Here is a 27,892-nt window from a genome sequence, read left to right as displayed (position 1 = left end):
AACCCTGGCACATTCTGAGACAGACAGACATTCAATTGACTGCTACTGTGCTAAATTCAGGATTGTCATCTGCATGAATATCACTTCTCCACGGACATTTAGATTCTCTCTAAATAGCAACAGAGCGTCTGGACCCAGCTGGGGAGTGTTTTTGTCGAGCTCTGCTCTGCTGGCAAGTTGCAGAGCACAGGGAGGTAGAGAAGGAATAAAAAAACCTTGCATACACTTCAGCCGTGTTACTGTTGGATTGTATATCCTTTTAGATTAGCAGGCAGATCAGATCGACAGGCATTCCCACGCAATAAACCTTGCTGTCTGTCTCTCCGACATTTGCAACATTGTGACAAATGGAGGGATGCAACAATTTCCCTCTTCACTTGATCTGCCTGAGACTGACTTACCCCGGCGCGTATCCTTTTGTGTCAGAGACCCAGGCGTCCTCCTCAGTCAATCCCCCAAGATCGACTGTGGGTTAACCCGGTGGACAGAGCCCCCTCCTTAGCCCCCCTCCCCCTGTCTGTGCCCCCAGTTTCTCTCTATTCCTGCTTTGCTATAGTTTCTATTTACCTTTGCTAAACTACCCTCCTCTTTCTGCTAAGATCTCTTTCTTTCTCCCTCTATCTAGCTCGCTCACTCTCTTTCGCTCTCTCCCTCCCACTTCTTGCCATCTCCCTCCCCTAGCTTCTTCAAAGCCAGCAGTGCTCTATTCTATGCAGGATGCTTGCTACATGATCTCTCGGAACACAGCGTTCGACGCTGCTCTCTCGCTGCCTGATGCCGGAGCTGTCTCAGATTTTCATCTCAAGAACGGCAGGATGCTCCTGCACAGGGATTGATCCCCCCTTTTCCCTCTCGTTCTCCCCTTCCCCTCCCCTTTCCTAATCTCCCGCCCTCTGACCCTCACCCCCGTTTCTCTTTCCCGACACCCCTTCCCATTCTTTCTCACCCCAAGCCTCCTCTGCCCCTCTCTGCTCTTACCCCCTTGACCATGTTGCCATGTGTCTGCTGGCTCCAGCCTTTCCTCGTCTTGCTGTCCTCTGTCTTACGGGCTCAGGGGGAAAACTGTCCAGCTAGCTGCCTGTGCCCGGACCCCCACACTGTGGACTGCAGCGGCCGTGGACTCACCCGTCTTCCTGATGAAATCCCCTTGGACGTCCGCAGGCTCCTTCTATCTGACAACTGTATCCCCCGCATTCCCTCTGACTTCCTAGTGCTCTACAGTGACCTGGTCTACCTGGACCTACGGAACAACTCTTTGTCCCACATCGAGCCGGGCACCCTCAGCACCTCTTCCAGGCTGGTGTTTCTGGACTTGGGCAGCAACAACCTGACTGAGATCCCCTCGGGGACCTTTGGGCAGTCCCGTAGCCTGATCAAACTCCGCCTGGGCAATAACCCCTATCTGAGCAGGGTCAACGAGGATGCATTCCTGGGCCTCACCTCCCTGCGTGAACTGGAGCTGGAGCGTAACGCCCTGTCTGGCCTTCAGGTGGGGGCGCTGAGCCAGTTGCCTTCTTTACGGGTGGTGAGACTGGAGGGCAACCCTTGGGTGTGCAACTGCAACTTTGCCAACCTGTTTGGATGGCTGGAGGAAAACAGTCAAAAGCTTCCAAATGGTAAGTGTCTTCATCAGGGGGATGTTAGTTTACTTACAGTTGGCTTGACCTAAATAAAGGAAAGTCATGCAACATTAAGATTATATTATCTCAGCAAATCCTCTGCCATGCCATTGCTGTGTGTTCTATTTATATTTTCCCAGTAGAAAGAGGAACCCCTTCCTCTATTCTGATTTTGGCTCCCTCTTCCTTTTCCTGCCCTAACCCACAGTGCCAGGGAGAGTAATGAAAGACAATGAGAGACAAGCTCTAGGGGGAAACCTTCAGGGGCATGCAGATACATTTCACTACAGACTGTCTGCAGCTTCAGCCACATCAGCAAAACAAACACAACAACAGAAAGTCAACACCTCATGTTTACAATTCTGCTTGAGCATGAGATTTATGTTACCATGGTTGTGTGTGTAGTGTACTGTCCAAGCCAAACACCTGCCTCTTCCCTCAGGCCGGTGGTCTATTAATGTTTCACTAAATCAATCAATTAGTGAGTGCTGTTTGTATGATCACTGTAACCAAGCTTGCCCTCCCTCTCTCCTTCCTGGTGGTGGAAGCTGGAGCCCATCCAGTCCTTTACTATTGTGTTTCTGCCTGGGGGAGTTATGTAACGTTACGGCACTGATGTGTTGGCGTGGGCCCCCTCTCTCTCTGTGTCTCAGGGACACTCTCAGAATGTGTGCACGGCACACAAATAGGAAAAACAACAAAAGACAAAGAGGATTACAATTCTCCCACAGGAGTGTGTATCCCACAAAGGGTAACGTCTGCTTACATGGAGATGATTAGACTGAACATCCAAACCCAGCAGCTATTGTTGTGGGATTTATGTGTTTATAATGCAGAGGGAAACAAAGCTTAATTGTAGAGATTTGCATTTCTTCCACTCTTTTCAAGGTAGAAACGTAACAAACCTCAGACTACAGGATACACAGTAGCCAACTAACCAATCCAATAGATTCATATTTTAGAACTTTCAGATTCGACTCCACATTACTCCAATCACCATTTGTTGTATTTAGATAAACTAACGAGCCACGTGTTGTTTGCTTGACATCACATTTGAATAGTATTTAGATATTGTCCTTGAAAATGCAAATATTGTCCTTATTTATTTGTTTATGTCTATTCATAATAATCATTCAAGCAAGACTGTGTATAGCCCACCAGATAATACTATATAGAACCACTAACATGTAGGACACTTAGTTGTTAGAATATTACGGTCCAATAGTTCAGGTGTGCTGAATCTAGATACCCCAGATGATATGTTTCCCACTGTGAATGTAAATATGGGTACTGTATTCAATTCCAAGGTAAAGCCTCACAGCATAAAACATCATGAATACGTTAAGTCGGCATAAGAACCAATAGACAAAGTACATAAATAAGCATGCACAGCTGTCACTGTCTCCAAGCCAAGGTCGTTCCACGGGGCACATACTGTAACATGATGAGCTACATAAATATGGGACATCAACACATTGTAATGACAAACATTGACCCATCTCATGTTACTGTATCTGTATCCTTTTGCAAATATGATTTCCTTACTGGGTTTGATGGATAAAGGATTACTTAGATAAACTAAGATATACAATCTATAATTCAGGCAAACTGGGTAAAGCTGACAACAGCCCAGGGATCCTTTCCATTATATCTGTGTGATACATTACTCTGTGGATATGGACATCATGTTCACATAACCTTACTTTGTTCTTCTTCTTTAATCATAGGAATGCAAGGACAATCGTAGTTATGTTTTATAGAGGCTTGTGTGGAGACAAATAATATTTATAACAATATTTTCTACCCTATGCAAGCAGTGGGTGGACATTGCAAATCGCTGACAACTAACAAAAACATCCTCACACATTTAGTTTGTGCATTAGCATGTAATTGCCATCCCTCTTCCTCTCCCTCCTACTCCTCAATAATAAAGCAACCACAAAAAGTTGGGGCTGTGTGAGAAAGAGAAGTTGATAAATTGTCAGGAATACCTCGTTCTCCTTGGTAAGAGACTGCAAATGCATTCTTCACTGGTCCTCAGTGTTGTCTACTGCAGGTTGTAATGAATTCTATTAGAGACGCTGGCCAAGCACACATCAGCAACAGTGAACAAGAGGCCATGGGCCCAGCGAGTCAACCCCTCTGGCATACCTGCCAACTGGGTCGAGAGACGCACTCTCAAATTGAGTTAGCAGTGAAGCTTCTCACCTCATGTAAGGCACTTACATTCAAACCAGTGCGTGTTTACTGTGTGACCTGGCTAGGAGGCTTTAGCATAAGACTGGTCAAAACCACCTGTCAAAGATAAAAAACATAGTGACCTTTTCTATTTAGCGTCATCAACCACACCCACTGGGCACAAACGTCAGTTAAACATCTAGTTTTCATTTACATTTGGTTGAGTTGTCGCGTGAATTCAACGTGAAATTAACAAAACATTTCACCATGTCATTGGATTTAGGTTAGAAGTTTGGTAGAAAAAGTATGAAAAGCCCTTATGTTGATGACTTTTTGTTAATCCAATCAGTTTTCCACATTGATTCAACGTCATCACATAGATTTCCTTAGTTGAAATTACGTTTTTGTCCAGTGGGCACTCACACACATACTTTATGTTGCGGTAGACCTGAAGAACACTTTGCAGTTTGTGTCAGAATTGGGAATATGCGTGATATTTACTGGTGAATGCATTTGCAATTCATAGAGCACAGGGGCACAGTGTTCTGGAACTGCCTCTGTGCTCATTAAAAATAAGAAATGTTGCTGATGCATATACATGAAGTCAACAGAGCTGTAAATCTGAAAGCAAAAGGAGAACTTATGACTTGAAGTCCCTGGCTGCAGCTCCAGAGGCCTTTTCAAGTAAATGTAATTTCCCAAGGGTCTGGGATATCAGAAGTGAAATAATCCTTGTACAGGTTTGCTGAAAATCTGTGCACGATCTAACCAGTCTCTTCTCAACTGCTCACATTGCAAATGAATTGTTGTGAACCACACCTACAGAAACTGTTCCCAAGGACAAATTATAGAGTCAGACGCACCTACACGCTGCTAACAATACTAAGTTGGTATTGCTGAATTGTTGGTATGCGTTGGTGTGAAAACTTCAAACCGCCCTAAATATTCTCTGAGTATTATGAAATGACCTGATTCATGAGTGGTGATTTTTGTGTGTGCATGTGTACGTGCGTGTTTGGGGTTGGAGCTATTGACCACCACTATTCCTGCAGTGACAGATGAACAGTCATTTATAGAACGAGGTTCATTTGATAAGCTCCTGAATATGTATCAACCCTTCACAGAAACATGATCAGTATCCTCCTTAGGTGTTTGATTTGTCATGGAGTAATGTTACCCTTTAATTCAGAGCTAAAATGGTAGTGGTTAGGATGGATACACAAACCCCATCAACAGGCAGTTTATGCTACCAGAATAGACATGGAAACATGGAATAATTAAAACCTGTCTAGGATCAGCGTGGCGCTAGCGGCACCCCCCCCCCCCCCCACTGAAAAACCAGTGCCGCGAAATTCAAAAAAAATATTTTTTTAAAATATTTAACTTTCACACATTAAAGTCCAATACAGCTAATGAAAGACACAGATCTTGTGAATCCAGTCAACATTTCCGATTTTTAAAATGTTTTACAGGGAAGACACAATATGTAAAGATGTACATCTATTACCTAAAAACACATTAGCATAATCCACCATCTTTTATTTGTCCACCAACACCAGTAGCCATCACCAATTCGGCGAAACTAAGATATTTATAGCCCCTAACCAACAAAAAAACTCATTAGATGACAGTCTGATAACATATTTATGGTATGGGATAGGTTTTGTTAGAAAAAAGTGCATATTTCAGGTAGATGGCATAGTTTACAATTGCACCCACCATCACAAATGGACTAGAATAATTACAATGAGCAACGTGTTTACCTAACTACTAATCATCAAACATTTCGTAAAAATACACAGCATACACGAATCGAAAGACACAGATCCTGTGAATACAGACAATATTTCAGATTTTCTAAGTGTCTTACAGCGAAAACACAATAAATCGTTATATTAGCTTAGCACATAGCAATTAGCAGCCCAGCATTGATTCTAGCCAAAGTGAGCGATAAAAGTCAACATCGCCAAAAGATATTAATTTTTTCACTAACCTTCTCAGAATTCTTCCGATGACACTCCTGTAACATCACATTACAACATGCATATACAGTTTGATCGAAAATGTTTATATTTAGCCACCAAAATCATGGTTAGACAATGTGAAATGTAGACAAGCTGGTAAAGAAAAAGTCCTTGCGCCACTTAGACAGTGATCTACTCTTATACATAAATACTCATAAACGTGACTAAAAAATATAGGGTGGACAGGGATTGATAGACAATTTAATTCTTAATACAATTGCGTTATTACATTTTTTAATTTATCCTTACTTTTCAATACAGTTTGCGCCAAGCGAAGCTACGTCAAAAAACATGGCGTCCTAAGCCACTAAAATGTTTCGACAGAAACACGATTTATCATAATAAAAATGTCCTACCTTGAGCTGTTCTTCCATCAGTATCTTGGGCAAAGGATCCTTTCTTGGGAGAAATCGTCTTTTGGTGGAAAGCTGTCCTCTTGCCATGTGGAAATGTCAACTGCGTTCGGGATGAACTGAAAAGCGTGCCCAACTTTTCACATCGTTGCAAAAATAAATGTCCCAAAATCGCACTAAACGGATATAAATTGCTATAAAACGCTTTAAATTAACTACCTTATGATGTTTTTAACTCCTATAACGAGTGAAAAGATGACCGGAGAAATATAACAGGCTAAACTAACGCTTGGAACAGGTGCGCGCCGGTGTCCTCTAGGCTCATGACGCAGCTCCCAAAGAATGACTAGCTTCAGGGTTTTTTCATTTGTAGGGCCTGTGAACGCGCAATCGACCCCGTTGGAATCGTCATCACGTAAAGGCATCCAGGGGAAGACGTAAGAAGTGTCCGTATAGTCATAGCAACGACAGTGCCCTTATAACTGACTTCAGAAGAGTGGCCAACATTTCTCAAATCTGACTCCATGTCAGGGAAATTGCTGTAGAATGGGCTCTGTTCCACTTAGAGACAAAATTTCAACTCCTATAGAAACTATAGACTGTTTTCTATCCAATAATAATAATAATATGCATATTGTACGATCAAGGATTTTGTGGGAAGCCGTTTAAAAAATTAGCCAAATTAGCATAAATAGTCTAAACAGCGCCCCCATCCCCAACAGGTTAAAACATGGACACATTCCTCTATCCGTATCTGTCAAATCATTCCCAAATTACCATACAGGAATCTCCATCAGATCTACAGGAATCTCCCTCTGTCCTAATCCTGTTGTTTCTCATTGTGGATATGATTTTATCTTGGATTAGACCCTGTCTAGCAGCAGCAGTGTAGACATGCTCTGGAGCCATTTGTGCCTGTTCTCTCATGCTAATTTCCCATGTGCTAGATACCAGTCCACTGCACTACATACTAGCATATCTCTGTTTGCATAACTGTGATTGGGTCACTGTGCTTAGTGGGTTGTAAATGCCTAAAATCCTGGGCTTTTATGGATTAAAAGTATCGCTGTCCATATGACTGTTTTACAAAATGGACAAATGCGTAAGACACATATATACTGTAGCTATACCTGTTGATAATGTATTTGAATCCATCTTGACTGTGGATCCCCAAATACAGTCATTAGATAATGTGACTGTTGTAAAATGAATAATGACTAATCTTAATCTGAATCATGTGTCATGATGACCAACCTTGCATATCAATTGACAACCTCTCTCCATAAACCTGCCAAGGATTCAGTCTTTGTAATCAGATGTTTGTCAGTCCACTCCTCTAAAGAGACATTCCTGTAGGCAGGTCTGCCTGTGTGCCACTAATCAGGCACCTAAATGTTTCATTAGGGGAATGAGTGCAAACATGATCCACTCCTGTCTCCAGTGCTCTTAGGTTAAGGATGAACAAAGGCCATGCATCATTTAGAGCAACACAGTTCTATAGCACAGTAGCCAGCCGGGTAACAGGAGCCACAGACACAGACAGGGCAGGATAGGGCAGAGCAGCTCTCATGGGTCCCTTGGGGCAGTGTCATGGGCCTAATGTGTCACAGCTATCAACACCATTCCTGATCCACTGCTCATGTGACAGGATCAAAGCCTGAATTTTCCTTCACAGCGTATTAGGTTACTTCCCAGAGAGCTTCTACCACACTGTATGAGCAGCTCTCTAAGTATGACGCCACTGTGAATTCACTAGCTCTCCACATCACTGTCGCATATACAGTATGGAGTTAACATTGCATTACATTACACGATTATCAACTGTCTTTGCCTCGGGCATGGATGTCAGGGAAAAGGTATTATATAATAAGGGTTACATTGAGAAAATTGGACCTCTCTGAAATGAAAATGGATGACCCTCCCTTCAGCAAAATATATTTTACCGAAAATAATAATTAAAACATTTAGTGCATAGCAAAGAACATGCCTACCGTTTACCCTCACTTCTTGGACAGACCAGAGCCTTAGATATGCCGTTTTAGAAACAGTTTTTTGTCCTGTAAGTATTTCACGGCAACGCTGGAATTTTGATAGCGCACAGGGCTGCCAGCCGGAAGGTTGTGGGTTCACAGACCACAGTGGACAAGAGTAGGGGTGGAAATATCACCTTTATAGTAAAAGCATTACACAAATCTATCGTATTTGCAGGTCCAAGAAAACATAGCATTTTCTAAAAATGTAATTTTACATATTAGCAGAATGTTTTTAAATACCACACAAATTACCAAAATGACAGGCTAAGAATGGACAGAGAGATAGGCCTATGTGTTCATCTTATCATATTTCTCCAATGCCAAATCAATGAGTCTTGTTTGCAACGAAACTGTCCCTGTTTGCAAATAATTAAATCTGAGATGTCATTAGGAATATGAGTATGGTACTTTCAAAAGGGGCTCCCGAGTGGCGTAGCGGTCTAAGGCACGGCATCTCAGTGCTAGAGGTGTCACTACAGACCCTGGTTGATTCCAGGCTGTATCACAACTGGCTGTGATTGGGAGTCCCATAGGGCGGTGCACAATTAGCCCAGGGTCGTCTGGGTTAGGGATTGGCCGGGGTAGGCCGTCATTGTAAATAAGAATTTGTTCTTAACTGACTTGCCTAGTTAATTAAATAAATAAAACAAGTTAGGCCTACCTTTCCACCCCAGACAGAGTAGATCTACCGACATAGAAACATTAAAGCTTTAACTGCTGGCTACTCTTCTTACGTGGCTTAACCCAACAAGAGAAGGTCACAAGTGTTTCCCTAAAAGCTGTCTGGGTTTAAACACGTTCTATTGTACAGAAAGTGAATAGCTGAATCAATTGATAGTGACAGATTTAGATTACTTCATAAGCAAAGTCCATTTTTTGTCTCCTCGGCTATAAAAGGTTGTAGCTCAGCCTCTGAATGTCAAATAAATGAAACAATGATATCCCCATATACATCGGAGTCTTTCCCAGATATTTTCCCAGATATTTTAAAGCATCACAGGACAAAGTGCTGTTATCGATCAATGTATATAATCAGATCTGTTTTATTTTCTTCAAAATCTTAAGCTAACAAGGAGTAGGCCTGTACTTTTTGTCATTTTCTTTAATAAAATGTATGCCTAAGGAATACCCTTTCATTCCCCGTCAATTCGACTCCTGGTTTTAACTTAAGCGCCCCGACACGGAGGTAGGCTATTTAAGAAGTACCTGGTGGGTGGAGGAATTGGCCGACAAATCTATGGATGTAGCACCCTATAGACCAATTTTGTCTGTCAAACAGGTAGGCCTAACTATTATTTCTTACATAGGAAGAAAAAGCCTCCCGAGTGGCGCAGCAGTCTAAGGCACTGCATCGAAGTGCTCGAGGTGTCACTACTGACCCGGGTTCTATCTCGGGCTGTATCACAAACAGCTGTGATTGGGAGTCCCATAGGGCGGCGCACAATTGCTGTCCGGGTTAGGGGAGGGTTTGGCCGGGGGGACTTTACTTGGCTCATCGCGCTCTAGTGACTCCTTGTGGCGGGCCGGGTGTCTGCAGGCTGACCCCGGTCATCAGTTGAACAGTGTTTCCTCTGATGTATTGGTGCGGCTGGCTTCCGGGTTAAGGTTTCCGGCTGGGTGTTAAGATGTGCTATTTGGGTGGTCATGTTTCGGAGGACGCATGACTCCACCTTAGCCTTCCGAGCCCATTGGGGAGTGGCAGCAATGAGACAATATCTACATTTGGGGAGAAATAGGGGGTAAAATACAAAAAAATGTAATAGGAAGAAATTGCTACAACACAAAGCCCTCTTGTTGTTGAAATCAATTATGCCTACTCGAATTTGCCTACTTTTAGCAGCATTAGCTGTCCATTTCCGATTGATTGTGATTGTGCTGCTTCAAGTTTCAACACCACATTGTAAGTTACTCGAATCTGGCTTATTGTGACGTCAATAAATCTGATAAATATATAATGGAAAGAAACATTTAGTTTTTATTAAAATAAATTATAGTAGTAGCAAGCTATCAAAGTTGACCTCCGGTCCTTCTTCTCATCTTCGCACTCTCCTTCTCAAACTGAACAGACCATAGGCTATAGGGTAGTCCGCACGCAAGAATATAATTCTGGGAATAGGCCCAATCAAAAACTATTTTCGAAATAATTATTTGACTCTTCTCCTGAACTGCCACTGTAGGCCTACACAGCACAGCATTGGTTAGTCAGCACAAAAAAGTTTGAATTAGCAAGAGCAGAGCAGGCCTGGGCTCAAGGTTGGAATATCCATTGCAGTGTGTAATGCAGCCTAGTGTTATTTACAACATCCTAGCAGTGCAAAAGACTCTGGAAGGAAGTACATTTTCTTAGAAATATAACTTTGCTCTGTCCTTCTTCGAGCATGTACTTCATAGGCTATAGCCTATAGGTGACTCACCACCTGGATTCGGTCTTATGTAGCAAAATTTGAAATAGTGTTTTTTACATTAGATAAATGTAGAGACTGTAGAGAAAATGGTATATCATAAACTGCATTTGAGGAACAATGGGAAAGTAATTCTGCTTTGAAAGTTGATCAACTTGTAAACTCACTTTTGAGAAATTGGCCTTTGAATGTTTTGGTATATAGTGAAGAGCTCTTCTTTGTCTACACCCATTCAGCATTGTTCACACCCTCTTAAGCTTTAGCCCCACCCATCTCGTTTCGCTCTTGGAGCGCACAATTTACGCTCTGACCGATAATTTGTTTACTTATGGATGACATGAAAACAGCCTAACCAGCTCTGCTGGCAACAATTTCATTACGCTTTTTTGCAGACGTTTACTGACGCCAGCCATATTCAACGGGTGTTGTACACACGTCATGTAACGTTAGCTAACGAGCCAGCTAGCTAATGTTAGCTAGTAAAACATCAATGAACACAGTGCCAAATCATGTCGTTACTACCCTGCATGAATACGGCTCTGGGATACGAATAATAATGTCAGTTAGGGAGCCAGCCGGCTAACATTAGCTATCTAGCTAACAGTACACTTTAGCTTGAAATTAAATTATTTCAAAATTAGAAATGTGTAATATCTGAAAACGTAGCTAGCTAACGCTGGGCTTTCTTTATACATCATCATGCATGATGGACGTGTCTCCCTGTCAGGAATGCCATACCACGGTTGCCCTCAGTTTGAAGATGCAATCTGTAGACAGGTGTTTTCTCTTTAGCTATCATACTCTAATTTCACCGATTTCAAAACTTGATCAGGAAGTAGAGAGCAACACTTATGCAGCTCCAATACACAATAAAAGCATTTTAATGTTGCTTCGACAGGATTACCAACACAGACTGACGAGCTCAAATAGACAGAAGCCTTCTATATGGCAGACCAATCCAAATTCATCTCTCGGCAAGTCCAGCCAACTCATTATCTCAGCCAATCATGTCTAGTGGGAAGGTTGCTTACTTTTTCTGTGGCTTAACCAATTTCACAATTGTATTCGTATTTACAGATGGCATACAAGTTTATTATTAAGGCACATGAAAGTTCAGATGTTCAAGAAGGTATTTCTGCCAAAAAAACGCATTTTGATTAAAAAAAAAACATTCAAACGTCTCTCCTGTGAAGTTGTGACATACATCTAGTTTCCTGGATTGGGTCACATAGGCTATGGATCATTTGAGATGAGGGGCGGCATCGGGCACACATCAATATATACCCTAATAAGCAACTAATACAAAAAATAGAAATTTTGACATTTCATCAATTACAAATTACATGACCCTCCCCTGGACTAGATTGAAAAAATACGAAACCCTCCATTTAACTGAAATTGAAAAATCACGACACTCTCCCATTTTCCTCCAGGTACCCATTTTATAAATGTTGATCCATCCCTTACTTGAGAGTGTATTTGACCTTGGCCTCATTTAATGTTTATTTAATGTTGAAAAATTAATGCAAGCTGACATTGAGGTGTATAGGTTAGCAAGCAATCAAAAAGTGCTATGTGAGTAATTAATGTCTAAATGGCAAGTGTATTATTCTGACCAAAGAAGGATCTAACCAGTGCTTTATACAGTTGTGGGCTTTGTGTCTGTTCTTGTGTGCGCATGTGTGTTTTGAATGAGCCATGCTAAATGTTTGTGCTGAGAGTATCCCCATTTAACTATGAGATCACTGAGTCCCTGTGCATAAGGAAATCTCTTCATGATTTGAATGATTCATCCTTGGCATCGCTGTCACATGAAGGGTTGTCAATTTGTGCATTCAGACACTCTACCCCATATCTTTTTTGTCTCTTCTCACTCTCTCTCTCCCTCTGACTCTATGTTCTTCTTCTTCTCCTCAGATTTCTTCTCTTTGATTGTCTTTGAGTAATTTCACCCTCTCTCTGTCTGTGTGATTATGTCTCTTTCTGTCTGCTTTACAATCAGGCAGGCTCAAATTAGGGATTGGGGGATGCTTGTGCACCCAATACTAAAGGCTACCATAAAGCAAGGGCCTTGCTATTATTCACCTGCAACCCCTTCATCTGCTTGTAAATACAGTAATACAATACCTGAAAATTACAAAAACATACCCAGAAAGTTAACAAATAACAAAGCCCATTCCACAGTTTAATTGGAAATTACGAGACTTGTGCCTTTATTCCATGGGTCCATCTAATGATTCTCACTTCTCTGGTATCGAGAGTGGAATCAATCACTACAGCCACTGTGGTGTTGAAGTGGGAGGAGAGACAAGCCTCCGATATCAGCCTACGACAGTCAGCTCGATAAATCCCTCAGGAGACAGGGAGTGGGTTACAAAAGGACAGCCTATCCCCAAGGCTGCCTGTAATACTGATTGTAATCCCTCAAGAGCAGACACTAGCTGTAACCTATCCATATGGTTTCCCATACCTGTGCCTCCTGGCAAACCTGACTGGTTTCGAGCTGCATCATATTCTATGACTCCAAACATTACGTTGCCCATTTACAGTACCAGTCAAAAGTTTGAAAACACCTACTCATTCAAAAGGTTTTTCTTTATTTTGTACTATTTTCTACATTGTAGAATAATAGTGAAGACATTAAAACTATGAAAAAACAAGTATGGAATCAGGTAGTAAACAAATCAAAATATATTTTAGATTTTAGATTCTTCAAAGTAGCCACCCTTTGCCTTGATGACAGCTTTGCACACTCTTGACATTCTCACAACCAGCTTCACCTGGAATGCTTTTCCAACAGTCTTGAAGGGGTTCCCACGTATGCTGAGCACTTGTTGGCTGCTTTTCCTTCACTCCGTGGTCCAACTCATCCCAAACCATCTCAATTGGGTTGAAACTCATGTGATTGTCGAGACCAGGTCATCTGATGCAGCACTCCATCACTTTCTTTCTTGTCCTGTTGACAAACAAATGATAGTCCCACTAAGAGCAAACCAGATGGGATGGTGTGTCGGTGGAGAATGCTATGGTAGCAATGCTGGTTAAGTGTGCCTTGAATTCTAAATAAATCACAGACAGTGTCACCAGCAAAGCACACCCACACCATCACACCTCCTCCATGCTTCACGGTGGGAACCACACATGCAGAGATCATCCGTTCACCTACTCTGCGTCTCACAAAGACACGGCGATAGGAACCAGAAATCTCAAATTTGGACTCATCAGACCAAAGGACAGATTTCCACCGGTCTAACGTCCATTGCTTGTGTTTCTTGGCCCAAGCAATTCTCTTCTTCTTATTGGTGTCCTTTAGTAGAGGGTTTTTGCAGCAATTCGACCATGAAGGTCTGATTCACGAAGTCTCCTCTGAACAGTTGATGTTGAATGTGTCTGTGACTTGAACTCTGTGAAGCATTTATTGGGCTGCAATTTCTGAGGCAAGAAACTCTAATGAACCTTTCCTCTGCAGAAAAGGTAACTCTGAGTCTTCCTTTCCCGTGGCAGTCCTCATGAGAGACAGTTTCATCATAGAGCTTGATGGGCATAGTTTTATCCTAATAAAGTGCCCTGAAACTCATCATTTTACCGGCCATACCAGGCATGCAAGTCACATTCTGCTGGCTTGCAAAGTGATATGTACTGTATACTGAACAAAAATATAAATGCAACATGTAAAGTGTTGGTCCCATGTTTCATGAGCTGAAATAAAACACATCTGACACATCTGCAGTCTTCCATACATTTAAAGAACCTTTTAGATTTCGAAGGAATGGTAGATGCCACGTCCCAGCACCCAGAACCAAACAGTGTGTCAAGAGAAGCTACAGAGACTGTGACAGGGACTGAGGAACCTGTCTGTCATGTGTAGGAAATCAAACTAGGATGTTTGTCTGGTAGACAGACAGTATTTTGGAGAGAGTCCCAGTGAGAATTCTCATGTCAGAATTATATAATCAGGAGGATTTGTGTAACAGGTGTCCACTGAAGCTTAGGGCTCTATTCAATCCGCATCGCGGAAGTTAAGCTTTTCAGCGTGTTTGATATTTATAGGCAATATTCCTGCTTTATCAGAGACTGTATTCAAGGTAAATGCTGCATATGTCGGCTAAATCGGAAATTACCTTTACATTTCTATTGTGGAATCTGTAGTGCTTGAATAGAGCCCTTAGCGTATGTAAATTATACTAATACTGTATATGACCGGAGGCACAGTGGCCCTAATCCAAGGCTCTGCTCACAGAAAAACTCTCTCCATTTGGGGAGAAAAAGCTGTGGGTGGACCATGGTGCGTTATATAACCAATTTTTTCTCTATTAAAGAAATGGTAATAGCATGAAACTGCTCCATTTCCACAAGAATCAAGGCCCATTGTTTTCCGTTTAAACCGATTTCACCCTTTTTCAGTCATTTCCACATACCGAAAAAGTGTCTGTGGCCTCCTGCATAATGTATATATAAAAATAATGTGTTAACCACAAGATAATCAGCACAGGTAAAAAAATATCCGCTGTCACCTAAGCAGGGATTCATTTAGTGCTGGAGGAAAATAGGGCCTGTCGTCGTACCCCACTAGGAGCAGGATATCGTAAATACAGTAACTCCAACAGGACTCTGCAGGCAAACTTTGCTCTCCAATCTCATTAATCAAAGTGTAGGGAGATGCTCGGGCAGAATTACCAGAGACAGGCCCATCTCAGAGCCTAAGGCTGGGTCTCCTGGGTCATGAGTTTGCAATGCAAAGTTCCGTGTGAAAAGCAGAGGCCATTCATCTCTTATTCAAGTTGACAATACAGCTGGTTTTAGCAATGTAAAGGATCCCAAGACTATATCTGACTCCTCTCAACTTTGAGTGGAATTTATGTGCAGCCTCTTTATAAACTTTATTGGGCTGTCCAGGTGAACTTTCCATCTGACCATGCAATCCCATTTTATACCTGTTTCGTAACATGGGAAGCCTGTAATGTATAGGTGGTGCACATTTACACTGTAGTGAAAAAGCTAACAGTATGGTTAGGTGTATGACGTTGTCATGCACTTCAAAGTTTTATGCGGAACAGCAATGATTCTAAATGAGTAGATATTTTACATGTAAGTAATTTAGCAGATGCTCTTATCAAGAGCGACTTACAATTAGTGCATTCATCTAAAGATAACCAGATGAGACAACAACACATCACAATTGTATCATGTACATTTTCCCTCAACAAAGTATTTATCAGCAAAGCCAGTGCTAGTGGGAAAATACTTTTGGGGTGCCGTGAGAGTTATTTAAGATTGTTAAGAAAATAAAACAGATCTGATTATATAAAGTGATCTATAACAGTGCTTTGGTCCGCAATGCTTTATGCTAGAAACAAGCTGTAAAATACAGTGGAAAGAAACTAAGGTAACACTTTACTTGACACCCAGTGTCATAACATGTCATAATATGTCATACCAGCTGGCATAACTTGTCATAACCTGTCATAATATGGTCATAACACTGTCAAAACCAATATTTACACCTGTTGTGACATATATTGTATTATTTTCTGGTTATGAAACCTACATAAGAGTGTCACATCCCACAGAAATATGATGAGATGAACACACTATCTCTCTGTCCATTCTTGTGTGGAATTTGATTTATAAAAAAAGACTCTGCTAATATGAAAAATTATGTAGAATGTTAAAAAATACATTTTTTTTCTCTGACATGCAAATACGATGATAGATTCATGCAATACTTTTACTGTAAAGGAGATCTTTCCCTTCTTATCCAAAGTGGTCTGCAAACCCACAACCTTCCGTCCACCATCCCTGCGACTATCAAATTTCCTGCGTTGCCATGTAATACTTACAGGACGAAGAACATTTTCTAAAACTGCATATCTAAGGCAAGGCACTGGTCTGTTCAGAAAGTGAGAGTAAACGGTAGACATGTTCTCTACTATCCACTTTCATTATTTTGGGTATAGGTGAGGGTCACTTGCTTTTTTTCAGGGAGGATTTAGGTGAAATATATTTTGCTGATGAGAGGGCCATCCATTTTCATTTCAGAGAGGTCCGATTTTCTCCATGTAACCCTCATTATAAATAATGGTCACTCCCTAAGGAGAAATAATTAGCCCCAAACCCCACATTTATTCAAATGAGTTTTTTCCCTGATAAGTAGTTTCCTTTCGTTTGAAAGTTTGTTTCTTAAATCCTTTGTTGTTGTTGTAATGCATTCTTCACAGTCATGTTTTTTTCATTCTATTTTAAACTTGTAGACAATACACTTTATGACACTGTCATGAAGCATTATGACCATCCTCTGTCACTTTACTTGGACAAAGAAAATACACTTTATTACACTGTCAAGAAGCATAATCATATAAGCCGGATAGGTCTATCACATACATGACGTTGTCAGTCATCATTCAAAAAGTGGGTTTCAAGTAAAGTGGGTGTCAAGTAAAGTGTTACTGAAGCTACTGACTACAATGCACATAGGCATTTCATTGTTCCGTTTCTTTGACATTCAAAGGCTGAGCTACAGCCTTCTATAGCCGTGGAGAGAAAACATTGAATTTGCTTGGGAAGTAACCTAATTCTGTCACTATAAATTGATTAAGATATTCATTTTATGTACAATAGAAGATGTTTAAGCCCAGACAGCTTTTAAGGAATTAGTTGTGACCTCTCATTGTTTTAAGCCACGGAAAAAGAGTAGCCAGTAGTTAAAGCTTAAATTGTTCTGCGTCGGTAGATCTATTCTGTCTGGGGTGGAAAGGTAGGTCTACTCTGTCTGGGGCGGAAAGGTAGGTCTACTCTGTCTGGGGTGGAAAGGTAGGTCTATTCTGTCTTGGGTGGAAAGGTAGATCCATTCTGTCTGGGGTGGAAAGGTAGGTCTATTCTGTCTGGGGTGGAAAGGTAGGTCTACTCTGTCTGGGGTGGAAAGTTAGGTCTACTCTGTCTGGGGTGGAAAGGTAGATCCATTCTGTCTGGGGTGGAAAGGTAGGTCTATTCTGTCTGGGGTGGAAAGGTATATCTATTCTGTCTGGGGTGGAAAGGTAGGTCTATTCTGTCTGGGGTGGAAAGGTAAGTCTATTCTGTCTTGGGCGGAAAGGTAGGTCTATTCTGTCTGGGGTGGAAAGGTAAGTATATTCTGTCTGGGGCGGAAAGGTAGGTCTATTCTGTCTGGGGTGGAAAGGTAAGTCTATTCTGTCTGGGGCGGAAAGGTAAGTCTATTCTGTCTGGGGCGGAAAGGTAGGTCTATTCTGTCTGGGGTGGAAAGGTAAGTATATTCTGTCTGGGGCGGAAAGGTAGGTCTATTCTGTCTGGGGTGGAAAGGTAAGTCTATTCTGTCTGGGGCGGAAAGGTAGGTCTATTCTGGCTGGGGTGGAAAGGTAGGTCTATTCTGTCTGGGGTGGAAAGGTAGGTCTATTCTGTCTGGGGTGGAAAGGTATATCTATTCTGTCTGGGGTGGAAAGGTAGGTCTATTCTGTCTGGGGTGGAAAGGTAAGTCTATTCTGTCTTGGGCGGAAAGGTAGGTCTATTCTGTCTGGGGTGGAAAGGTAAGTATATTCTGTCTGGGGCGGAAAGGTAGGTCTATTCTGTCTGGGGTGGAAAGGTAAGTCTATTCTGTCTGGGGCGGAAAGGTAGGTCTATTCTGTCTGGGGTGGAAAGGTAAGTATATTCTGTCTGGGGCCGAAAGGTAGGTCTATTCTGTCTGGGGTGGAAAGGTAAGTCTATTCTGTCTGGGGCGGAAAGGTAGGTCTATTCTGGCTGGGGTGGAAAGGTAGGTCTATTCTGTCTGGGGTGGAAAGGTAAGTCTATTCTGTCTGGGGCGGAAAGGTAGGTCTATTCTGTCTGGGGTGGAAAGGTAAGTATATTCTGTCTGGGGCGGAAAGGTAGGTCTATTCTGTCTGGGGTGGAAAGGTAAGTCTATTCTGTCTGGGGCGGAAAGGTAGGTCTATTCTGTCTGGGGTGGAAAGGTAAGTATATTCTGTCTGGGGCGGAAAGGTAGGTCTATTCTGTCTGGGGTGGAAAGGTAAGTCTATTCTGTCTGGGTCGGAAAGGTAGGTCTATTCTGGCTGGGGTGGAAAGGTAGGTCTATTCTGTCTGGGGTGGAAAGGTAGGTTTATTCTGTCTGGGGTGGAAAGGTAGGTCTATTCTGTCTGGGGTGGAAAGGTAGATCTATTCTGTCTGGGGTGGAAAGGTAAGTCTATTCTATCTGGGGTGGGAAGTTATGTCTACTCTGTCTGGGGTGGAAAGGTAGGTCTACTCTGTCTGGGGTGGAAAGGTAGGTCTATTCTGTCTGGGGTGGAAAGGTAAGTCTATTCTGTCTGGGGTGGAAAGGTAGATCTATTCTGTCTGGGTGGAAAGGTAGGTCTTCTCTGTCTGGGGTGGAAAGGTAGGTCTATTCTGTCTTGGGTGGAAAGGTAGGTCTGTTCTGTCTTGGGTGGAAAGGTAGATCTATTCTGTCTGGGGTGGAAAGGTAGGTATTCTCTGTCTGGGGTGGAAAGGTAGGTCTATTCTGTCTTGGGTGGAAAGGTAGATCTATTCTGTCTGGGGTGGAAAGGTAGATCTATTCTGTCTGGGGTGGAAAGGTAAGTCTATTCTGTCTGGGGTGGAAAGGTAAGTCTATTCTGGCTGGGATGGAAAGACAGGTCTATTCTGTCTGGGGTGGAAAGGTAAGTCTATTCTGTCTGTCGGTGGAAAGGTAGGCCTAATTTTTGAAAGTGCCATGCTCAGATTCCTAATTACATCTCAGATTTAATTATTTGCAAAGAGGGACAGTTTCGTTGCAAACAAGTCCCACTGATTTGGCATTGGAGAAATATGATGAGATGAACACACGACTATCTCTCTGTCCATTCTTGTGTGGAATTTGATTTATAAAAAAAGACTCTGCTAATATGAAAAATGATGTAGAATGTTAAAAAATACAATTTTTTTTCTCTGACATGCAAATACGATGATAGATTCATGCAATACTTTTACTGTAAAGGAGCTCTTTCCCTTCTTGTCCAAAGTGGTCTGCAAACCCACAACCTTCCGTCCACCATCCCTGCGCACTATCAAATTTCCTGCGTTGCCATGTAATGCTTACAGGACGAAGAACATTTTCTAAAACTGCATATCTAAGGCAAGGCACTGGTCTGTTCAGAAAGTGAGAGTAAACGGTAGACATGTTCTCTACTATCCACTTTCATTCATTATTTTGGGTATAGGGTGAGGATCACTTGCTTTTTTTCAGGGAGGATTTAGGTGAAATATATTTTGCTGTTGAGAGGGCCATCCATTTTCATTTCTGAGAGGTCCTATTTTCTCCATGTAACCCTCATTATAAATAACTGTCACTCCCTAAGGAGACAATAATTAGCCCTGTGCCACCAGATGCTCCCAGATTATGAGCGAACACATGGTCAGATGACGAGAGAGCAGCTGGAGTGGTGTTCTCCGGGAAAATACATGTCTCCATCAGGGCCAAAAAGGGCAGCATAGACTGAGATGAACTCAGCCATATTGACAGCAGATCGGCAGTTCCAAACGCTGCTGGAGACTAGGAATTCCACATGGGTTGTGCACGCAGAGTACACTAAATTAGAAGGGTTGTAGCTACGGGGTGGGGAGCGTCTGTAAAACTTACAGGGAGAGGAGCGAACTGAGATAGGAAACACATACTTGCCAAAGCTACAAAATAGCAAAATGAGATTATCAGAAAATAACTAGGTAAGATAATCAAGTGAGAGTGGTTTAAAGCCTTCCTCTCTTTCCTTCCTTGAATAACTCCATAAAACAACTCTGCAGATCAACTGTAACATAATCCTTTGGCACCTTACATTTCTTTATAAAAAATGAAAAAAACAGCCGCATTCCACACTGCATGGATGGCAAGTCCTAAAGCAGAGTGGATTGTAATGTTGACAGCAGAACATAATGAGCTGTGTGTGTGTGTTTGCGAGAGACTGAGAAAACATATATGCATGCATGCTTTGGCATGTGGCCCACCTCCAATAGGCTTTCTCTCTGCCCACCTGTGAGTTAACATTTTCTTTGATATGTCTAGCTTTTTCATCCCAGTGTAAAGAGCCAATTTATTTACTGTATGCGGTTGTCCTCCCAAGCGGCCAGCCTTGTTCGAGTAGAATTTTTTAAATCTCATTTTATACCTTTGCTAGGTGTTGCTAGGTGTTGTCATGCTTAAAACCTGTTAAGGATAGGGGGTGCTGTTGTCACTATTTATGGAAATCATGTAATTTTTGAAACGGCTTCCTACAAAATTCTTGATCGTACAATATGCATATTATTATTATTATTGGATAGAAAACAGTCTATAGTTTCTATAGGCGTTGAAATTTTGTCTCTAAGTGGAACAGAACTCATTCTACAGCAATTTCCCTGACATGGAGTCAGATTTCACACATTTTGGCCCCTGTTCTGGAGTCAGTTTTAAGGCCACTGTTATTCCTATGAGTATACGGACACTGCTTACGTCTTCCCCTGGATGCCTTTACGTGATGACGCTTTGAATGGTATCGATTGCCCAATCACAGCCACTATAAATGAAAAAACCCTGTAGGTAGGAACACTTTTCTTGGTGCGTCATGCGCGTGGAGGATACCGACCTACTGTTTTTCCAAGCATTAGTGTAGCCAGTTATATTTCTCCGGTCATATTTTTACTCGTTATAGGAGTTAAAAACATCATAAGGTAGTTAATTTAAAGCGTTTTATAGCAATTTATATCCGTTTAGTGCGATTTTGGGACATTTATTTCTGAGCCACTGTGAATCTCTGGGCACCGTTCCAGTTCATGCCGAACGCAATGTGCATTTCTGCATGGCAAGAGGACAGCTTTCGACCAAAAGACGATTAGACCCAAGAAAGGATTCTTTGACCAAGATTCTGATGGAAGAACAGCTCAAAGTAGGAACAATTTATTATGATAAATCGTGTTTCTGTCGAAAAATGTTAGTGGCTTAGGACGCCATTTTTTTTGACTTAGCTTCGCTTGGCGCAAACTGTATTGAAAAGTAAGGATAATTTAAAAAATGTAATTCCGCGATTGTATTAAGAATTAAATTGTCTATCAATCGCTGTCCACCCTATATTTTTTAGTCACGTTTATGAGTATTTATGTATACGACTAGATCACTGTCTAATATGGCGCACGACATTTTCTGACCAGCTGGGCTACTTTTCTCATTGTCTAACCATGATTTTGGTGGCTAAATATGCACATTTTCGAACAAACTGTATATGTATGTTGTAATGTGATGTTACAGGAGTGTCATCTGAAGAATTCTGAGAAGGTTAGTGAAAAATTAATATAATTTGGCGATGTTTACGTTATCGCTCTCTTTGGCTAGAATCAATGCTGGGGTAATGTTTGCACATGTGCTATGCTAATATAACGATTTATTGTGTTTTCGCTGTAAGACACTTAGAAAATCTGAAATATTGTCTGTATTCACAGGATCGGTGTCTTTCGATTAGTGTATGCTGTGTATTTTTACGAAATGTTTGATGATTAGTAGTTAGGTAAACACGTTGCTCATTGTAATTATTCTAGTCCATTTGTGACGGTGGGTGCAATTGTAAACTATGACATCTACCTGAAATATGCACATTTTTCTAACAAAACCTATCCTATACCATAAATATGTTATCAGACTGTCATCTGAGGAGGTTTTTTCTTGGTTGGTGGCTATCAATATCTTAGTTTAGCCGAATTGGTGATAGCTACTGGTGTTGGTGGACAAAGAAAAAATGGTGGATTATGCTAATGTGTTTAGCTAATAGATTTACATCTTTACATATTGTGTCTTCCCTGTAAAACATTTTAAAAATCGGACATGTTGGCTGTATTCACAAGATCTGTGTCTTTCATTAGCTGTATTGGACTTTAATGTGTGAAAGTTAAATATTAAAAAAAAAAAAAAAATTGAATTTCGCGGCTCTGCCTTTTCAGTGGGGGTGCGGCACCCCGGGGCTAGAGATCTCTGTTTCTTCATGTTTGTAGTTACTTCACCTTTTAAGGAACATTTAATCTGTAATTATAATTTTTTTTTGCTAGCGGCACCCCGGGGCTAGACAGGTTAAACTGTGTTGACAATGGCCTGTGCTGTAACTATGCAACAATGTTATGGGAAGAAAGGGATGTGGTCAGCTGTACAGTGATGAATGTAGAGGTCAGAAGTCAATAAGAGTGTCAGTGTCAGGGACTAACCAGTGCTCTGCAGAGCTCATGTGTAAGACAACTATAAACATGCCTTTCAATCAAAAAAGCCACTATGTATCGAATCAATTCTCTTCATCATGTGGACTTGAGTCAGATATGTTTCTCTACAAGCTAAACAGCCATGATTATAATGCAGAACACTATACAGGAGCTAATTAGACCAATTAATCAGCTGTTTAACTTTGCAGTGTTTTCAAACAACTTTATTGCAGCAGCCAATGTCAAGAGGCTTGTTTGTTCATTACTTTCATTACTATTCTAGACAACATAAAAATCAATGAGGTAGTAGACGAACGAATGCAGTATTAGCTCAGCTGGCAATTTAGTCCTGGATTGAAAGTACATACTGTAGTATTATAAGGGTGTTTGAAGTTGCCAGAATACATAATTCGATTTTGTATCTGTTCAGCTTTGGGAATTATATAGCCACCTGAAAATCTCTCTCACACAGTGCAGGCCTAAAAGCCTTCCATACGCATAGGTAGAATCAGTGGAACTACTACAGCCTGTAATCTAGCCAGCTCTCTCATCTCACATAATGTTATCCCATCAGCACAGCACAGCACAGGGCATGTCAACGGCACTTCAAATATTTACTCAATGTTAACAAATTGGTTCAGTGAGGCTGATCCACAGCTCATGTCACCTTGGAACTCAGAATTAAGACTAATGACATTACGATCGAAAAATACCCATGGTTTGTTCTTTCCTCAAAATGGGATGAGTGGAAACTAACCTTGAAATCCACAATGTGTTGTCGTTTTTGTCATTGTAAACGACATGTCAAAGTGACTTGGACACTGGCGACCGATGTATTATGGTTCCATCTTGAGATGAGTTCAGTGAACGTGCTCCTTACCTCTGGTTGTCCCAGACAATGCTGTAAATAAAAAACAGAGGTTGTTCCAAGGTATTTGTTTGGTTAATTGACTTCTATTTACCGCCAAGGATCATAATTCGTAGAATTTGAAACCAATCCAGACTCTCCATTTAATAAGTAAGACGTAATAAAACGAGTATTGGATTAACAAAAACTATTTGTATGTTATTATTGCATTTAGAGGTCAATATCTCAATAGTTGAGAAATGCTGTTATTTGTGAAGGTTAATGTAGTTGTTTCTGCTAGCGGGGACAGTTTGTTTTACATGATGATAATGTGATAATGGAGACTCTATGTCTGGGGTTTCTGTGTGGTCCTAATTCTATTCCTCTTCCTTGTCCCCTTGTAGGAGTGGAGGGCATGGAGTGTTCATTACCCATGGACGGCAGACGGGTGTCCCTGAGCCAGCTATCACAGGACAGCTTCCGGGAGTGTCAGATCACCCTTACCTTAACAGACTTACTCATCATCATATTTTCTGGCATCTCTGTGTCTGTAGTGGCCATCATGACCAGCTTCTTCCTGGCCTCCATTGTCCACTGTTTCCAGCGCACAAGCAAAACCACTAAGGGAGATGAGGAGGAGAGTGAGGAGTGAGACTGACTGTGTCCCAGAGCACGCCTGACCGTGAGACCAGGCTGCTGCCCAACATGCTGACCAACCTGCCGCCTCACACAGGTGGAGAACTGGGAGAGGAATAGAGGGATTGAGTGACACATTTTGCATTGGTTTGTGGGGTTTTCCAAAAGCCCTGATACTGCAGATGCTGTTCTCTCTGCATGTGTGGAAAATATATAAACATGTCCCAATGAGTTATAGTCACAGATAGAATAGATCATTCTCTATGTCTATGGTGTTGACAGTGTGCTGTGTTTGCTCTTTAAAAACATACTGAATAGCTCTTTAATACACACAAATTCACTGGTGGTTGATGATTCGATAGGAACACCAAGATGTAGAAAAAATAATAAGTTTATAAAGAGTTGCATACTTTGCAGTTAGCTTTTCAGTGCTCAGCCTAGATCCAAACAAAGACATATCCAAACAAAGACATTAATATTAACATAAAAGGAAGTAATACAGATTTTCAGAAAAACTATTTACATTTGGTTTGACATTTTTACATCTTACAGAGTTCATACAGAGTCATTAAACTGTGATTTATTTTTAAATAAAGTAGCTATAAGTAGCCGCAGGCTCTTAGAGCCCAAAATGAATGCACTGAGTATTGGCTAAGTGAAAATGTTTGTTGGAGGATACAGTAAGTCTCATATTGAACCAGGGCCTTAGACTGCCATTATAATCTTTGAGCGGGTCACCTAAGCGTTTTTTTGGGCCAAAACAGCGTAAAAAGTGTACTTTTCGTGATTGAAAAACACTTTCAGTGTAAACTTAAATGACTAAAACCAGATATAAAGAATGTAAAAAAGATAATAAAGCTATATATATTTTTTTTTTATATAAACTTTGAGAACTAACAATCACCAAAAGCTAGACAGTCAGGGAGAATAGAACACTTCAAAAACAATGCATTTAGCAGCACTGATTTTGTTATTATGTTAAAGCATTAGAGCACAGCATTAGCCAAGGCGAAATTGAATAGAATTGCAGGGAATTTGCTTTAAATCTGCTAAGATTTCTCTCAGCTCAAGGGATTTTTTTATTTGAATTGCAGTAAATTGGCTTAAAAATGCTAAAATGTCTGTACACCATCAAGATGGGGGCCGCTAAAATGTTCAGCCGCACCGACGAGCCGACCGCACCCAATGCCACTACCCGAGCTATGTCCAGTATAATGGAATGTCCTACCTTCTCAAGGAGTTCAATATGTTTTATTTTGGGACTGCCTCACAGGTTAACTAGCGTTCTGCAAAAATGGTTTTGCTGTTGCAGAATGCAATATTGATTAAGGGCAGCAGGAGGGGTAAAAGGAGTGTTCTGTGATGGAACATATAATTAATCTGACATATGCAGGTAGTCTCTGAGGTCTACGGATGGTTTTATATCCAGTATATATCCACAGCTGTCAGTATCAATGGAAATATAGTAAACAAAATGTTAAAAAAATATTTACATCTTCCAGATGATACATGTTCCCTAGATTGAGAATTGTGAATTGTGTAAAATTTCATACATATAATCTAATAAACAATGATAATTATAGGTGTAGAACCAAAATAGAATTGATGTGTCAAATACTGCACTTTAAATGGTGACCGTTGTATCTGAGTTTGGCCCCTAACTCCACTAAGTGGACTAGTGTTGCCTATATCTGCCAAAGATTAGGTTTAGAGGAAATGGGCATTAGGGACTTCCATGTGGATTATGTAGTGTTCAGTGTTGTAGTCTTGGTCCTTAATAAAAAGGAATACACAGTATAGCCAAATAACATTAAATTGATGTAACTGTAAAATCACTTATGGTCTTCATGCAGATTGATATTTGCTTTAAACCTTGATTAACTTGCTTAGTCAAATGTATCATTTAAGCTAGTTGGTTTCCCCTCACATGGCAAGAAAAAAATACATTTATAGCTCTGGATAAAAAAAACGGTATATTCACGAGAGGATGTCAAGCTGCAAAATGCAAAAAGCAGAGCAAAGGATAACATCCACAGTGGAAAAAAGTACACTTGGATTCTTTCTCTTAAAGAGATTTTTTTGAGGAGGAATTACATTATGAACAGGGCAAAATATCATGTGCAGCGTTTTCGAGTGATGTGTTTCGCAGTGGGGAAAAGAATAAGAGAAATGTGGCCTTAAAAGTCTCGGAATCAATGTACAACATACAGTTGATGCACAGAGATGTCATATAAAAGGGATACTTCAGAGCTCTCAGATGCTATCCTTGGTTGCTCATTATGTTCTGAATATTGTTAAGTGTTGGATTTCATCCAACATTTTCAATGGGATAGTTTGAGCAATAAATGAACAACGAAGACGTCCTTTTCATGGAATATTATAGTTTATATTACAGCCCACAGATTATAGTTTCTCATACCCTGAATATGATGTTATCTAGCACCAGTGTTGGATGCATATCAAACATTGGTTGTCAATGACTACAGGGGAGACCAAGTGTATAGATTTTCTTGGCAACACTGCATAGGATGGACAGCTACATGAATTGCTTATTATTGTTTGAGAAATGAATAAATGCTTCAGTTAACCTTTCATATGACCATCATACAGTATGTGTAGCATAACATTGAGACATATAACCATAATGAAGACACTGAGATAAATACATGTCTGTTTATGCAGTTTCCTGTGAACATAGCATTGAGTATGAAGTAACAATAATAGCAATCTATGAATTGTCAAGCATATGTCATTCACAATATTCAGTATAAAGGAAATTAATTATCCTGACTAATCATCCATCACAGTGGGTAATGTGACAGGTATTGGTTTTACCATGAATAAGCAACAGTGTGCAATAACAAATATGTCTTAAATGAATCCTTAGCATAATGGAAGTCCAGGTCCTAAAAACCACAGAAATACACCTTGTAAGTACAGCAGATAACTTCTAACTACTATGTAGTTACAGTGAAATGATATGACAAATATTTTAGTTAGCTTGGAGCAATTTTCAGCATGGCGTTTATTTAATGAATTCGATAAGTTATTAATTCATTTATTGTTAGATACGAACAAAGCATGTAACCCTAGTTTTTATTTCTGCTTTCCAGATTCATATGTATATTTTTCTATTAAAGTCTATGGGATGCAACTCTTCTGTGTCTTCACATATCACATGGGAGGTCTCCTGGCTGTCTGTGCCAGTTCACCTTGACAATGGTTCTATATCCTTGAAGAACACACGTCACTGATGGATACTGTCGTATGTTTTTCTTGACTTAAAATAAGATGATGTCACTCCACTTTATGTTTAAAAAGTTAAAAGTGGAATCAAGGCCGTTAAAAACAATTAGCATGTTTGGAAACATATGGTGTGACCTTTGTGAGCTGTCTGAATCCATGTCATAAAGATAGTACCATTGTGTTGTCAGCATTAAAACTGTTTAAAATCATACAAAAGAAAGTAAATTAGGATTCTTCTGTATTTCTGTTACCAGACCTGTAAGCCTTCACACGTAGGGACATACTATTTTGACCGGGTCATTGCATTATTCTCGTAGACTGTGAAAAGGTCATATTGTGTCAACCACATAAATCATTAACATATA

At 40.8% G+C, this 27,892-nt stretch overlaps 1 protein-coding gene across 1 annotated transcript; it reads left to right on the top strand.

Annotated features, from left to right (window-relative positions):
• On the top strand, positions 1 to 27,892 carry LOC129850114 (leucine-rich repeat-containing protein 38-like). Its single transcript, XM_055916688.1, has 2 exons — positions 1 to 1,616; positions 24,050 to 27,892. The coding sequence occupies exons 1-2, from the start codon at positions 989 to 991 to the stop codon at positions 24,295 to 24,297; spliced, it is 876 nt and encodes a 291-aa protein (XP_055772663.1). The 5' UTR covers positions 1 to 988; the 3' UTR covers positions 24,298 to 27,892.

The sequence above is a fragment of the Salvelinus fontinalis genome, chromosome 3, assembly GCF_029448725.1.
Source record: "Salvelinus fontinalis isolate EN_2023a chromosome 3, ASM2944872v1, whole genome shotgun sequence".
NCBI lineage: Eukaryota > Metazoa > Chordata > Actinopteri > Salmoniformes > Salmonidae > Salvelinus > Salvelinus fontinalis.
This window is presented reverse-complemented; position numbering and strand designations above follow the sequence as displayed.